The sequence below is a fragment of the Nanorana parkeri genome, unplaced genomic scaffold (genome assembly GCF_000935625.1).
Source record: "Nanorana parkeri isolate BGI_ZX_2015 unplaced genomic scaffold, ASM93562v1 scaffold69, whole genome shotgun sequence".
Classification (NCBI taxonomy): Eukaryota; Metazoa; Chordata; class Amphibia; order Anura; family Dicroglossidae; genus Nanorana; species Nanorana parkeri.
Window position 1 is genome coordinate 2587791 of NW_017306337.1, and position 16562 is coordinate 2604352.

General features: G+C 42.1%; 1 protein-coding gene across 1 annotated transcript in view; it reads left to right on the top strand.

Moving 5' to 3' along the window:
• Positions 1-290: 290 nt before the first annotated feature.
• PSMD1 (proteasome 26S subunit, non-ATPase 1) overlaps positions 291-16562 on the top strand; it is an 88510-nt gene continuing 72238 nt past the window's right edge. Inside the window, exons 1-8 of the mRNA XM_018576543.1 lie at positions 291-419; positions 8204-8247; positions 9610-9683; positions 10233-10402; positions 12853-13058; positions 13321-13464; positions 15542-15768; positions 16349-16421. Coding sequence (XP_018432045.1) covers positions 404-419; positions 8204-8247; positions 9610-9683; positions 10233-10402; positions 12853-13058; positions 13321-13464; positions 15542-15768; positions 16349-16421 — 954 coding nt within the window. The 5' untranslated portion in view covers positions 291-403. The remainder of the gene's footprint in view (positions 420-8203; positions 8248-9609; positions 9684-10232; positions 10403-12852; positions 13059-13320; positions 13465-15541; positions 15769-16348; positions 16422-16562) is intronic.

The following is a 16562-nucleotide window of genomic DNA, read 5'->3' on the forward strand; positions in this document are numbered from 1 at the left end:
TTTTAAAATTTGTTTTAACCTCTTGCCGTCCGCCCGTAGTAAAAAAACGGACGGACGGCACTACTGAGTACAAACTGTACCGTCTATTCAGGTCTCGGTGTACTGGGCTGAGGTGTCATGTGAGAGCACATGCTCCCTTTATCCTTTATTCTTGGTGTGGTTCCCTCTTCCTGTTCTTACTCGTGTAAATAAGCAACTCCCCAAACCTGTTTATCTATTGGGCAATATTTTGCCAGTAGTTAAGATGGCGGCACCTGCGCACTCACCCTCATGGTAGTTTGCGGTGTCACTTCCGCCTTCCGTATGACGTGTAGTGTGCGCCGGACGCTGCACAGTGATACAGAGATTTGTGCAACAATTTACCGGGTGACCGAAGGAACGGGGGGAAGACACTGCGAGCAAGATGATTACCTCGGCGGGTGAGTTGCTGGGCATTGGAGAGCGGAGAATAGATGCCTGTTATGGTATATGGAGAGCCGGTATTAGCTGACTCATTGTTCAGCGGCATAGCTGGGGGCTAGATGGATTACAGGCCGGATACCGATACCATACCATACCGTACGGTGTCAGTGAGAGGTTTATAATGCGGAGTGACCTGGTGAAGGCTGGTAGGAGTGCAGGTCAGGGTGGAGTGGTGAGAAGACACCGGATACATGCTGAGTCACCCCAATGGAGGCCTTGTACTGGGTCTGCTTACTCATTATCAGCCCAGGTTGATCTCCCCTCTATACACATTATTGTAATGGTCTTATTATACACGGTGCCCTGGTAGGGGGTTGTCACTTGTGGTGACATATTTCATTTAAAGTACAAAAAGTGTAATTTTTATTAAAAAAAATAATTGTGCTGCCAGAACTTTGCAGTTTGCCTTTTTAGTTTCAGGGTCCATTCACACCTCATATCTTGGGCTGCGTTGGCCGGGGTTTCCAGGGCAGTCCCTACGCAAGACAAGGCAATTAGCCTTGTCATGGATGGGCACCATTCACACCACCATGCTGCGATGGGAACTTAGTGGTGTGTGTTGTAGTGTGTTGTAAAGAAGTAACCACTCGGTGATATGTGCAAGAAGTAAAGCACTTTTTATTAAATTGTCACATGCGTCATACAGCAAATGTTTTGGGGCCACGCTGGGTCCCTTCTTCTTTGCGACATAGTGGCAGTCACTATGTCGCCCAGAAGAAGGGACCCTGCGTGGCCCTGAAGTGGCTGTATGTTGCATGTGACAATATAATAAGTGCTTTACTTCTTGCACATAACTTTAAGTGCTGGTGACTTCTATTATTGACTGTATCTGACATGGCGCCATCCGTGTTGTCACTTCAAGCACCAACCCTCCGTTAAGGTCTGAACGCTGTATGGAGTCGAGGTTATTTCATGTTATCGATTACAAAAAGTAAGGCATGCCTTTTTATTTTTAGCGCAGCGGGATGTGACTCACAACGACTGCCTAATCGCCACTGTGTTGGGCACCGCACACCAACCGCTGTGCAATTTTCGCCGCGTCTGTTGTGTATGGACCCCTTTGTGTTTTAGAGCAAGGCCTCATTCACACAATGCCTTTCTTTCTGGAGGCAGATTCCTGCAACAGGAATCGCGTGTGTCTCTGGATAGCTGTGGCAGATCAGCCTGTACAAAGCAAAGGCAGACTGACAGCGGCTGCAGCTGCCTGCTCGTATTCACAAGAGGCGTGTTCAGTTGCTCGGTCTCTGCGAGTGCTGAGTTTGCAAACCGCAGATGAACGCTGTGCTGCAAGTCAGTGCTCAGCACTGCTAACTTGGCACTTACAGCGGAAGTGAATGTGGATGCAGAGCCCTGAGTGTGACAGAGAAGGAGGGGACAGAGCACCAGTGTCCATTTTAACTGTGGGCACACCTGGCAGCGTTGAAGGAAACCAATTCAGTGTGGGAGCCAACAATTTAATGTTTTGGTGGATGAGCACACCAAATATTTTTTGGAAAATGGTATTTATTAGTCATTGATATTATTCTCGGCCATTTTGGTTAGCACTGTGCAGCTGAAGAATTCAGTGAAGCTGCAGCCAACTGAAGTGCTGCAGAACTGCTACTTAGCGGTGGGCTAAGGAACTGACCGCGCCTATGTAATCGCACATGGAACGATCAGCTCCAGTTAGGTGACAGAGGATCGCCCTTGGACACAAGCAGCTTGGCAAAGCCGAGGGAGGGGGTGGAGGCATCACACCTAAACTGGTGTCTGTCATTAATACTGTTCTGATGCTGCTAAAGGAGTGACTTTTGTTGTAAATCAGGATATTGGCTTTCTCTAAAATTCCTTTATTTAACCACCTCCCGTCCATGGCCGATCGCTTGCAGGAGCTGCGGGTGTGCGCCCCCCCCCGCACCTCTGTCCCTTGCTGCCGATCCCTTCATCCGCTGTGGCCGGTGCGACCGCCACGGCGATGTTCTAACAGCAGATCAAAGAGAGATCAGTACTAGATCTCCGTTTGATCTCTTTTCCTGTCCCCGAATGCAGGAAGTGATGTATGTTACATCACTTCCTGCATTCAGTGTCACTCTCTTGTGCGGAACACCGAGAGAAGCTGATGAAGCCGATCCCTGCTTTATCAGCTTCTCTGGGGGTCCCTAGGTTACATCAGAGGTGTTGGAGACCCCTGATGTCTCCATAAAGAGGACCTGTTTGGTAAACTGGCTGACACATAGGAGATTTCTTAGTCCCCTATGTGATGGCAATAAAGTTGTGTAAAAAAATTTTAAACATTAAAAAAAATAAAGAAGCTTAAAAAAATATTCACAAATAACAATAAAAGAAAAATAACGCAAACATTTTTTTTAAGTCCCCCGCCCCCCCACATTCACACGCAAACATGCGTTGGGTGCGCCTATGTACGAAAACAACGATTGCGCCCATTATGCCGCACATGTTACATATCACCACGAACGTCGCAGTGAGAGCAATAATTCTAGGCCCATCAGTCGCTGATAACACTAAACTGATGAGCGGTAAAAACTTTTAAAGCGTCGCCTATGGCCAATTTTGGTTGCAGTCGTTTTCTGCAATTTTGCAGGTGCGCGTAATTTTAAAGCTTGACATTTTTGGTGTCTATTTACCCGACGTGACCCCGTCTTTTATATTTTACCAAAAAATTGTGGTGATAATAAAGGCTTCATGACATTTTATAGCGAAACATGTTTTTTTTTCAAAATTTTCTTTTTTTTTTTAGTTATATAGTAAGAAATAAAACCCCAGTGGTGATTAAATACCACCAAAAGAAAGCTCTATCTGTCCCCAATAATGGTATAAAATTAGTTTCAGTACAGCGTTGCATGACGGAATAAATGTTGGTCAAAGTATCGCAGCGCTGAATACTGAAAAATGGCCTGGCCAGGAAGGGGGTGAAACACTGCGGTCTTCAAGTGGTTAAAGTGCAACTGAAGCCCAAACATTTTATTTTAAGATTTATATAGTGAAGAGGGATTAGAAGACCTGTCAGTTTTTTATTGCTGTCTGTGTCCCCATTGGGGAGATTCCTGGTGATCGTTATCAGTGAAAGACAATCCCAAAATTTAGGGGGAATTTTCCAACTAGTTCCTGTGATCCTGCTGACCACCATAGATTGTCCTCAATTTGGAGGGATTTCCTGTTATAGCTGTAGACAGGAAGTGAAAAGAAATCTCCTAAATGGCTGCGGTGCCATTGACTTCAGTAAGCCGCAATGCCCCTGAACGTAGGGAGTCGGCCGGGTTGCGTTCCAGAGGCTGAATGCTCTGAAATGCACTCTTAATGGTGTGAACCGGCCCTTAATCAAACCTGACACTAATGGTGATTAGATGAAAGTACGCATGGGGCGGAGAGGCCTTTGATAAACTTTATATTTACTTGGTGCTGGTCAATATATACAGCACGTATGCGAGGTGTGACAATTTAATCCCCGGAATGGACTGTAAAAAGCTTGCTGTCCTATATTCTAGCGACTGTTGTCATCTTCAAAGTAGTCCCCTTGTGAAGCAACACACTTTTCAAGACGACTGTGCCACTACCGTAAACATTCCTGGAGTTTGTTTTCTGGAACTCTGTGCAGGAACTTTGTCGTGGCATGCTGGATGTCATCAAATCTGTGTACCTTTTTAAGGCATTTTTTCAAAATTTTGGAAACAGCCAAAAGTCACAGGGTGCCATGTCACAGGAATAACGTTGTTTGTCAAGTTCAGAATGGATTTCTGGGCCAGGAATACTTAAGCATCATGTGCAGGAGCATGTCGTGGTGGAGAATCCACTTGTCAGGCCAGAGTTTCGGTCTTTTCCTCCAATCAGATTCCCAAACTTTTTCAGAATTTTCAAGTTGCGTTTTTGCACTTCTTGCATAATCGTGGACATCTTCGCGCCCCTCCTTAAACCGCATATGCCATTCAAAAACACTTGTTATTTCTTCTACTATTCCGTAAGGACTGAGTCAACTGGTCTGCGATCCAGGCGAGTACAAGTTACAACATGTCGGCACACACTCTAATGTTAATGGCTGTGTGACATCCATTCTCCGAACTGCTCTGTGTGATTAGTGAGACAGGAGCGCTGTACTCAGCACTTCCTGTCTCAGCTGTCACAAGCCGAGCTGCACAGGAGATCAAGCACAATGCTGTGCCCGATCTGCATTGGAGGGCAGGCTCCATAAAGAGGAACCTGTCGCCTCCAAAGGCTATCACAGGGGCTTGTTATGCCCTGTGTGATAGTAATAAAGTTAAGTGAAACATTTTTTTAAAAAAAGGCAAAGTAAAAAACCATAAAAAAAAATAAATTAAAACCATCCCCGTTGCTACACTTATACAGTGGGGCAAAAAAGTATTTAGTCAGCCACCAATTGTGCAAGTTCTCCCACTTAAAAAGACGCCATATTGTGGTAGCCGTGCAGCGGCGCCGACCTCTAACATGTACAATGTGCATTAAAGGGTAAGTTCACTTTCACAAGTAGTTTGGGAAAATGGAATTACCTGCTCAAACCTTTTTTTTTTTGCCACAGTTCTCTTTAGGGTCACATGAGGACATTGATTATATCCTCCTGTGACCCACAATGCAGCATGTAGCAAGCTTTTGCCACCCCGCCACCTGATTAACAGCTGGTTCTGCCTCTCTAGAGACTGACAGTCACCGCTCTCTGCAGGGCGAAGATTAGGAACTAAGCAATCAGTGGTATGTGATTGCTCAGTTCTTGATCTATAGAGCCGACATGTGACAACTGCTGTGTCACATGTTAGCTCTAATTATGTTTTATTCATAGTCTTCATTTTTCTCTTCAATCTAGATTCTTTTCTACATTGCTGTTAGAGCTGGACTCTACAGTTGCAGCTATCCTGAGCAATCTATCCTCAGCTTGGCTTTCGGAGTGTCATTACCAGACCCTGCTGCACTGAACATTGCAGGGCTAGTCTGGAAGTGTGGAAGTGACCTTCTGGCACTTGGAAGGCACTTTCCAGAACCTGTTCTGCTAACAAGTTAGTCATGGCTCACTTTCCACATCCCAAACCATTGGCAATGCCTCAGCGCTTGCCTTGTCTCTGAAAAGTTTGTGCGTAGGCTCATGGGACAAAGCACTGGGAACTATCTTCATCATTTGGGTGGCTTTAAATGCCACTCTCCACCGGTCTCTACTGCAGAAGGGGTTAACGCTGAGGGACTGAGGGCTGACATTACATGCACTTAGTTCCACCGGGTGAGGCAGAGATCCCTGCCTTCATTATATGAGATCTCTACTACAGTCACACCAGACTTTGTGGCCGCATTTACCCAGTTCCTCGCTGGTATTGACCACAGAGGACTTGAGCATGCTCCCGTGCTTTCCCTGTGCAGTCTATTGTTGGTCTTCCTGCAGCCATGAAGGCAGCAGTGCCATTGGTGTCCATTTCTGGCTCTGGGTCATCTCAGTTTCTACCTGACGAGGGATTTTTAAGGAATTGCAGTATTCTGCCATTGCTCTTATTGATTCGGTATGTTCTACCTGCATCTAGACGATCAGCCATGTGTCTCCAGTCTCAGGTCTTTAATAACTCTTTGAGCTGCAAACACCCTAGCATTATATCCGCTCTCCAAAGTATTCCCCCATGGGGATTAAAAGCACCCCAATTGTATCCTTCGTTTACTGGGTTTGTTACGATTTGGGAAGGATTTTGCTAAACAGTGATATACCCACTGTAGATCTGCCAGTGACCCACCTTAACAAGGAAACCACTAGGCCAGGGCATCCTCACAAGGATTCTCAGATCAGCAGTTAAAATCCCTCAAATCTAGTTGTCATTTGTGGACCCATTTTTTTAATTCTGTCTGTGACCTATTCTATTTTTTCTGATGTGTCACATCATGGAAGAATAGTCTAAGTCGCTCAAAAGGGATCTTCAGCAGTGGACCCTTACCTGGTTGAGCATGTGGAACAGATTTCTGGAGCTTTATGCTTTAGCTATGATGGCCTGCTGGAATCTTGTCTTGACTCCCATATGGGTCTGTTGTCCATATAAATATGCAGAGAACTTTGGTTAAAGTGCTAGGATGTGCACATTGTGTCCAAGGAGTGCCTGACTTGTCTGTCTATAATGGATGATGCCTCTTTGAACCTATCTTTGACATTACCGGTGACCCTAGCATCCACCTGGCTCAGCATAAGAAGTCTAACAAAAAGCTGGCTATGCCCCCTTAATTTCCTTTCTTTACTCCTGGAGTAACACTTCCATAACACCCATATTGTGGGGCACTCAGACAACTTCCTGTGGAGAGACCAGTCGACATGGTCCCTAGTGGACAATGTCTTAATTCAAGAATTTGTCTGGATCTTAAATTGCCTGAGACTGGTGCTGGAAACTATTCACCGCCTGCAGGCAGCTCAAGCCAGCATTATTATTAGTTCCTGACCTGGTGCAGCAGTCTTTTGGGGGTTGCCTTGGATTTCTCTTCCTACTTTCAGAAGGTCCAGAGTATCTTCCAGAGTCCCGGAACAGGTGGTTCCTCCTATATCGCAGGCTCATTCCTTGAGTAGGTTTCCTGATACAGATACTGTTGGACAATGTCATTATTTAGGCGTGCCTAACATTGAAGAGAGGAGGTCTTGCTGTGCTAGAAAAGTAGTTTGGTTCCTGATTTGGTAGCAACCTTGTGTTCCAGTCCCAACTGGTTGCTTCTGGGAGTGGGCCAGGCATCTGGGTGTGTTTTTGGACCTGCGTTGCAGGTAGAGAAAGTCACAGGGAAGCTCCATGATGCCCTGGACCATCTGCATGCTGAAAAAGGTAGTTTCCTGATGCAGGAATCATTTGGCAGTGGTAGGGAATGCTCCAGTGACTCAGTACGCTCTGCACACTTGGGTCTGTTCCCCCCCCCCCCCCCTCATTACTTTTGCAGACTCCAGAAGTAGGCTTTCTTCCTTGCTCTGGTTTCCCCAGGTATATGTTCTTCATCATCCTAATAACTCTCCTGACTTTTGCTCTATTGACTGTGATGCATTTTTGGATGTGTGAGTCAGGAGCATATTTAGTTCCATGACTGTTTGAGGCTCCGGTTTTGGCCGGATACTTAATCATGTTTTTCTCTTAGGGTTTCGCCCCAGGGGGTGCCTCTTTGTTGATCGCTGTGTGTTGGGCTTGACCCTCAGCTCTATCAGGGTTGCAGTTCTGGCTGTCTTAGGGTGATGCACTCTACCTCAATATCACCTGACTACCCTTGCATGGAACATCCCATGTACCCTTCCCTATGTGATCATGCTGACTCTGTGGGATTGAGCAGTATATCCCAATGTTATCACTTCATGTGTCCCTCAATGGCCAGCAATAAAGGTATTTTACAATGAGTACTTTAATTTCCAGGTGCACTTAAAGGAGAACTATGAGATGAGTGATTTCCACTCACCTCACAGTTCTAGCCGACCTGTGACAATGACAGTATACAGTATACTGAGCTTAGGGTAACGGGAGGACGCTTTTTGGTGTCCTCCCGTTACCCTAAGGAGAACTATGGGGAAAAACACTGACCCCATAGTTCTCCTTTAAGAAAAGATGTTACTAGCAAAGTGGTGTGTTGGCATTTTGTGTATGGAGCTACCTTTTTTGTCTTTCACATGTGCCACTTTTGTTAATTGAAAATCATTACATTCTCAGGCTTTTATGTCATAACAGTGTAGTTGAAAGAAGGTTTGACTAAAATATGAAGTCCTTTTATGATCCAGTAATTATTTGGTTTTCTAATTTTACAGCTGGTATTCTTTCCCTTCTTGATGAAGATGAACCTCAGCTCAAGGTACGAACATTCTTTGTTTTTATTCCTGTATTAAACCTGTTTATTTAAGAATAGTAGTGAGCACCACTTCTCCCTTTAAACTCGCTTGTTGCTCTAATCATGTTTATGAGATTTGATTTAGGCCAGCTGGAGAATGAGTGCTTTCTAAAGCTGGCCATACACTTTACAACCATCGCAAGACTTTGTCTTGCGATGGTTGTAAAGTAATTAAAGAAAACGCACGTACGACCTGCCCATTTTGTACAGGCAGATCGTACTTGCGATCATCGCATGCCCGCCCTGCTGAGGGGCGGGCTTCCGATGACTTCAATGCTGAACGGGCAGTGTGCGCTTGCGCACACCGGCCCATGCGGCGTTTGTCTTACGAGCAGGCCACAAACCCGCCGACCATCTTATGATTCTCGGCGGGTTTTCAAGCCTGCTCAGGAGACAAAATATGTGACCTTACAGTAGAAACGGTCGCATGCCTTCCATACACCTGCCGATTATCGTACGGTTGCGGGATCACCCGCGATTATCGTACATTAATAGGCAGGTGTATGGGCACCTTTTAGACTGCACATGACTACTTAACATAGTAGTACGCTTTTTTTCTACAGTATGGTCTTTGTTGTTTTTCTGTAGTGTAACTAAATCTTGCTTTTAAGGCTGCAGATTTTAGTAAGTGTTTTACATTTATTGGTTATAAATTAAAAAAAAAAATCGCTTACAATCAACATAGCTCAAGAAAAGTGTCTATTAAGAGAAAAATTCTCGAGAGGAGACTGATGTTAACATTTAAAATTTTGTTTTGAAGAATGCTGTATATATATTATAAGGTGCTATTAAATAGTTAAAAGGGCCCTGTAGCGCTTGAATATTACTCAGAAAAATATGCTTCTGGCTGCCATGGCAGCCAGCCATGTGATCAGTTGCCTAGACTTTGTCACATAAATTTAGACACCTAAATTATCGCCGAAGGGGAAAGTAACTGTTCAGGCAGAGCAGCTGATATAACCAAAAACTTAGGCATTTAGGAATGTGGCTGGCTGCCCCGGGAGCCAGAAGTGTTTTCTAGAGGAAGAGCAAGCATTGCAAGGTTTTTAATCATGCTATTGTAAAGGGTCTGGGTGATCAAGATTTATAAAGCGCCAACAGTTTGCGCAGCGCTTTACAATATAAGGAAGACATTACAATCACAATACAAATCAAGACAAGATGGTAAGGAGGGCCCTGCCCGTGAGGGCTTACAATCAAGGTAGAGGTAGTTTAGCTTACAGGTCTACTTAAGGGGCAGAAATAAAAAAAAAAATAAGTAGCATGTCATTACTCTTAGTGCTTAATACTGCCTTTGTTCACTAAAAGTTTGTTCCTTCTTTGCAGGAGTTCGCTCTGCACAAGTTAAATGCCGTTGTCAATGATTTTTGGGCCGAGATATCTGAATCTGTGGATAAAATGTAAGACTTTGTAGTAATGTAGATTGATAATGAAACCTTATCGGATGTAGAAATCGTTGACTGTCATCTGTCCATCTCTGACCCTTTTAAGCTGAAAAAATATATATGCATGAGACCTTCCAGACTGAATTATAAGCTGTTTCTGTGTATGTGTTAGTTTTCAAGGCAGCAGCGCCTAAAATAAATTTATACTTTTGTACACTGGGGCCAGATCCAATCCAAATCAACGTTTGTATTCTGTTCTTGACCAGGGCAGGGAGATCCTTTCCACACCCTGCTATTGTCACTCACTGGATGTACTACAGTGTGTACAGAAATATTCACAATAGACCCTCAAGTGTATTCTCTATGGGGAATTCAAACTGTCAGCATAGATGCAAACCACATCAAAGTGTGGTTTCAATATAACCCATGTTTATTGAACTATATTAGAAATGGGACATGACCATTTAGATACATGTAGTACTGGCGTTTTGTGTAAATATATAGTGATGATACTTTTCATGCTTTCCTTAAATACATGGTTACTAACTTGTGTTTCTACAACAGTGAGGTGCTCTATGAAGATGAGAGTTTCAGAAGCAGGCAGTTTGCTGCTCTTGTTGCGTCCAAAGTCTTCTATCACCTTGGAGCTTTTGAAGAATCCCTTAACTATGCTCTGGGTGCTGGGGATCTGTTCAATGTGAATGACAATTCTGAGTATGTGGAGACTATTATAGGTAAGTTATTAATAATTGGTAACTGACCCATTGTAAAATGTAGTACTGCCTAAATTAGGCAAACACACACAGATCAGCCATAACATTATGACCACTGAGAGGTGAAGTGAGTAACATTATCTCACAATGGTACCTGGAAGTGGGTGGGATATTTTAGGCAGACTGAACATTTTGCTTCAAGTTCATGTGTCTGAAGCAAAAAATAAATAAATAAATGGGCAAGCATAAGGATTTGAGCGACTGACAAGGGCTAGACAACTTCAAAACTACAGCTCTTGTGCGCTGTTCCCAGTCTGAGGTGGTCAAGACCTATTAAAAGTGGTCCAAGGAAGAAAATCTGCAGAACTGGCAACAGGGTCATGGGTGGCTAAGGCCCATTGATGCATATGGCGAGGCTGGCCTGTGTAGTCAGGTCCAATAGAAAAGCTACCATAGCTCAAATTGCTGAAAAAGTTAATGTTGATTCCGATTGAAAGGTGTCTGAACAAACAGAGCATCTCAGTTTGTTGTGTATAGGGCTGCGTAGTCACAGACCAGCCAGGGATGTTGACTTGGCCTCCAGATTCTCCTGATCTCAATCCAAACTAGCATTTGTAGGGTGTGCTGAAAAATTAAGTCTGATCCATGGAGGTCCTACCTCACACCTTACAGGACTTAAAGGATCCACTGCTGATTGTTTAGTGCCAGATACCACAGCATACCTTCAGAAGTCCAGTGGAGTTGATGCCTTGATGGGTTAGGGCTATTTTGGCGGCAAAAGGGAGACCTCGATATTACGCGGGTGGTCATAATGTTATGGCTGATCAGTGTATAAAGAGTGTACAGCCTTTCCCATTTGTGTTTGTGATATAGAGGCATTGATGGACATTTGCCCGTCATTTTTTACCTTTGTTGTTTTACCTAGTTAGTTGCACCGTGGCCTCAAACAGCTACTCTTCAATCGTAATACAAGTATTTTGTGTAATTCAGCCTTACTTGAATAGTTCTACCTTGCTTTTTTCTGTTTGAAGAATATTAAACTGTTTATACCAGTTTCTGCCTCTTGAGGGAAACCTTTACTCAGCAATTATTAAAGCGTATGCTGTTTACCTCCCTGGATTTCAGGATAGTACAGGTGAAACTCGAATAATTAGAATATTGTGCAAAAGTAATTGCAGTAAGTGCTGCAAAAGGGGCCCAAACCAAGTAATGAGTACATATGCATGCTTGTACTTTTCAGAGGTCCGATATTGTTCTATGTACAATCCTTGTTTTATTGATTGCATGTAATAATCTACTTTTTTTGAGGTTGTGGATTTGGGGTTCTTGGGGTTTTCATGAGCTGTAAGCCATAATCATCACAATTATGACAAATCACGGCTTGAACTATCTTGCTTTGCATGTAATGAGTCTATCTCATATATTAGTTTCACCTTTTAAGTTGCATTAGTGAAATAAATGAACTTTGCACGATATTCTAATTATTCGAGTTTCACCTGTACATACGCTTTAGTACTTTCTTATGCCCTAACCCAGAGCAAGCGTGCAACTCGGGGGGGCTAGCATTTTTCAAACGTCGGTCAGCAATGACAGCCTGAAAATATTTCTGCCATTACAGTTTGATGTGATTTTTTTTTTTTGTGTGTTTGTTTTGGACAGAGTGGAGTAAAGCTAGAGCATCTGTCTGTTTTTTGCTGTGTGTGTTCTATTCGGGGACGATTTTCTCTTCTTGTACCAATGATGGGGAAATCACTCTAATGGGGTTTCAACCTCCTGTTTTTTAAAAGTTAAATTTTTTTTTTCAAAATATACATACATACATACAAAAAGACATAAACAGACCCTGACAGTAACCCCAAGAGGTGTCCGTAAAATTCCAATTGATGCAGGACAAAGAGGATACATCAGAAGTTACAGCAACACAAGTCCTAGATATATTCAGAAGGGTGCTACAGTGACCACAACCAATATCTATTTTCATAATGGGAGATTGTACAAGATCTCTTATTAGGAGTACTCTACCCTCACTCTGCACATGAAAGTGTCTTTGTTAGGTTGTCTACTCCTATCTGTGTTTTCTTGCCCTGTCAACATGTTCTCATTTCTTGTTCTGATATCAAAGGAACATCTACTGTCTAAACAAAATTATTTGGCTACAAATACAGCTAGAAATACCTAAACAGATTTCAAAGTCCTCTCCACAATCCAGAACTTTAACAGTTATATATTAGTATGTATAGTAATGGGTACTGTATAGGAAGAAGCCAATTAATCTGCTGCTAAATTTCTTATGACACCTAGGTCTTTTTTTCTGTAATGTATTGAAGTAGAATAAACCATGGTGAGATATCTTTTATTTGTTATTGAACATGAATTTAGTAGACTTTTTGTCCTTTTTGTTTTGAGCTAAAAATGAATCGGAGGTACAAAATAGCTTTCATTAGCTTAAATGTTTTATATTTGTTTTGCAGCAAAATGCATTGACCACTACACCAAGCAGTGTGTAGAGAATGCCGAGCTCCCAGAGGGAGAGAAGAAACCTATAGATGAACGCTTAGAGGGCATAGTCAACAAAATGTTCCAGCGCTGCCTTGATGATCACAAATACAAGCAGGCCATTGGTATTTCATTAGAAACTCGTCGACTGGATGTCTTTCAGAAAACCATTTTAGAATCGGTGAGATCCGAAGTTTAATCTAAGTATCTTCAACATTGAATTGGAATTTTTTATGGAAAAAAAGTATGGATTTATAGAAACTTAACAAATTTCAGTTTATTGTAGTAGCATCATCAGGAAAAGCTGAATTCTGATTAATTGTTGTTACTTTACACTGTTTTCCTTTTAAATAATTCATTGTATTGAAATGTATGTGCTAATACATATTTATATATAATTATTATATTGGTGCATAGTTCATAGTCTTTTATTTATTTTGTAGAATGACGTCCCAGGAATGCTGGCATACAGCTTAAAGGTCTGCATGTCATTAATGCAGAACAAACAGTTCAGAAATAAAGTCCTCAGGGTCTTGGTGCAGATCTACATGAACCTGGAGAAACCAGACTTCATCAACGTGTGCCAGGTAATTGCATTACATATGGACATTTAAGGACTGCCAATATATGAGAACAATTTCTGCAAATTGTGTAGTGCTTTTTATTTTTGGCTTCTAAGTCAAGGCAACTGTTGTGTGCCTACTTAATTACTTTAGATAAATTGTCTCAGCACTTGCTCTTGATGGGTACCATAATCTTTCTTCAAAATTACTATAGCAAAATTGATACACAATAGCTTTTGTAATTTATTTAAAAAAACCTAAATCTTTTGATCTGCAGGCAGCTATATGATTTTCTAAAACAATCATAGAATGCAGCTTTCTTGCAACCATGGCAAATGGTGGCGTTTTTTACAATCTTGTGTTAGAAAAAAAGATTTCCTGCTCATGTGATTTGGCACACTTTTTTTTGTCAGAAAGCTTACCTATTACATCATAGGGACTGCTCTTCTTGTCTTGCTAAGAAGCTCTACTCATTAGTCCGGTGACTGCACTGACCCAATGAGTGCTCGAAATGTGGAGCAGTGGCCACACACAGGGACCAAGGGGAACCCTCCAGAAGGAAGGACAGTGTCGGCACCAATTCAGAGATGATTTGAGGTTCTACAGCCAAGTGAAGCACAAATAAAGTTCAGTTTTGTTAATAGTTAAAGGAGAGTTATGAGGTTAGTGAAAAACACTCATCCCCATAATTCAATGTGACCTGTGGCGGATATTAGTATATGTCCTCCCTGTGACCCTGAAGAGACCAATGGGCAAAAAAGGTTGTTCTCCTTTAAGGTACTTGAATGCATTTTTAAGATTTAACTTCTGGGTTTAGTGTCACTTTAAAAAGTGCTAGCTGGAGTTTGATTGAATTTGTCAGTCAAATCCATCTAAATTTACTAGTGCATCTAACACTACCCTCTTCATGGAATGACAATGCTGCTGTCCAAGGGTGGCTTTGTTGCTCCTCCATAGAGTGGAAACACTCTAAGACAGGAATTGTGTTACTGTCTGCATCACTAGGCGAAAATAAATGGGAAAAGAAGAACTAATGTAACCATCACATGTTAGAATTGGTCATCTGCAATATATTATAATATCTGCAATATATTACATTTTTGTTTTGGTGTTTAGATCAGCTTTAACTCCAGGATGACTTAAAATTCAGTTTATTGACATGGTAACAGTAGAAACATATTTATAATGTATAGTTTACTTACTCTCTGAGTTTGTTATATGATATAGCACAATAGTTTAAAAAAAATCCAAATAATGCAGTTTATTAGAAGCAGGCAAACAGCACCTACTAATATTTTATTACAGGTTCCCAGACTTTGTTCAGCAGCCCTTGCAGCTAAACTACATGAGCATGCATAAATTGTTTTAAAGGAAGGTGTTTGGCTCTACCCACCAACAGCATTGGATGAGTGGCCAAGCTGAGTGGCTTTATACCAGTATTGTGCTTAGTCTTCCACCCTCCTGTTGGCTCAGAGGTTTGCACCTCCATACGTGATGACATCACTGACCCTGCCCAAATTTTATATATATATATAATATATATATATTGCACTTTTGTGTTTATTGCTTGATTGAATTCTCTATTTAATTTAGCGCTGTGTATTTTTACCATACAAATTCATATTGATAGGATAGCTGTTGATAATGTTCCTATGTCTGTCTATGGAGATTCTAAAAGCTGTAAATGCTGTGCTGCATATATAGTTTCAAAACAAACTCCCGGAAACATTTTTGTCATGTTTGTGGTGCACAAAACTTGTGCGGTGGCTCTTACGAATTCATCTACTGTAACAATTTCCTGACTGGCCAGAGTGGAACACAGACTGGAAGCACACCGGACAGTGAGAGGACAGCTGAAGAGCCATGTCTTTTCAGCAGGATTATAAGTGAATGATGCTTGGAAAAATAAGTGTACCATACATTTGCCTACAAGCCTCTCAAACAAAAATGTTTCTTTGTCCTTCTTTACCTATTTAAATGTCACCCTTAGTAGCATTAAATAATGTAGCATCTTGTCTTAATCTCCAATATATTGATGTTTGATAATTGCACTATCCTCTTGCTTATTTTCCATTCTTATATTTCACTTTTGTTTTCACAGTGCCTCATTTTCCTGGATGACCCCCAAGCCGTTAGTGATATACTGGAGAAGCTGGTGAAGGAGGATAACCTGCTCATGGCTTATCAGATATGCTTTGACTTGTATGAGAGTGCCAGCCAGCAGTTCCTGTCTTCTGTCATTCAGAATCTGCGTACAGTTGGAGCCCCTATTCCTTCAGTTCCAGGCTCTACCAACACTGGCACAGTTCCTAGTGTTGCCAAAGACAGGTAGGGACCTCCTGAGTAGCAGCAGGTGTTCCTTATTTCTCTAAAAGAATGCAGATCTCATGTTTATTGAAAATAGTTTGTTTAAATAAACATGATCTGACTGATAAATGGGAATAAATGTGATCTTAGAACTGATGTCAAAGAAAATTTAAAGTGGAACTGAAGCCAAAATAGTTTTTTAGTTTTGGATAGATTGGAGTGGGATTAAATCACCTGTGAGGTTTTTACTACCGTCTGAGTTCCTGTTAGAGCGATTCACCCCCTTGGAGATGGAAATCTTCCAAATTGGGATACCAGTTCTGGTGACCCTGCTGACCACCAATGATTTCCCTCACTTTGGGGGGGATTTCCTCTCACTTCCTGTTATCATACAGGAAGTGAAGTGCAATGCAAAGTGAAATGCGATCACTGTTAGCCACGTCACTGTTTTTGTAGTAATGTAGTTATCCATCATTGACTGATACATAACTGACTTTTCTTTGTTTGCTTGTCATCCGTGGGTGACGGTTTCTATTCACTTCTTTCATTCCTGTTTAATTTCCTGTCCTGCATTGTTTAATCCTTTTTGTAATGTTTGCAGTGAACCAATGGAAACAGAGGACAAGGCTGGCAGCACATCGGGCAGCACATCGGTCAGCAAATCAACTGATGCGGTAAATGTCAACACCTTCAACTCTCTTTTTGTAATGCACAACATTGATAAAATTGAAAACCTTTTCTAATGTTTTATTACTGATCTTTATGTGTTGCAGTGTAAGGCCTCATAAAGACGGGGGGGGGGGGGGGGCAAACCA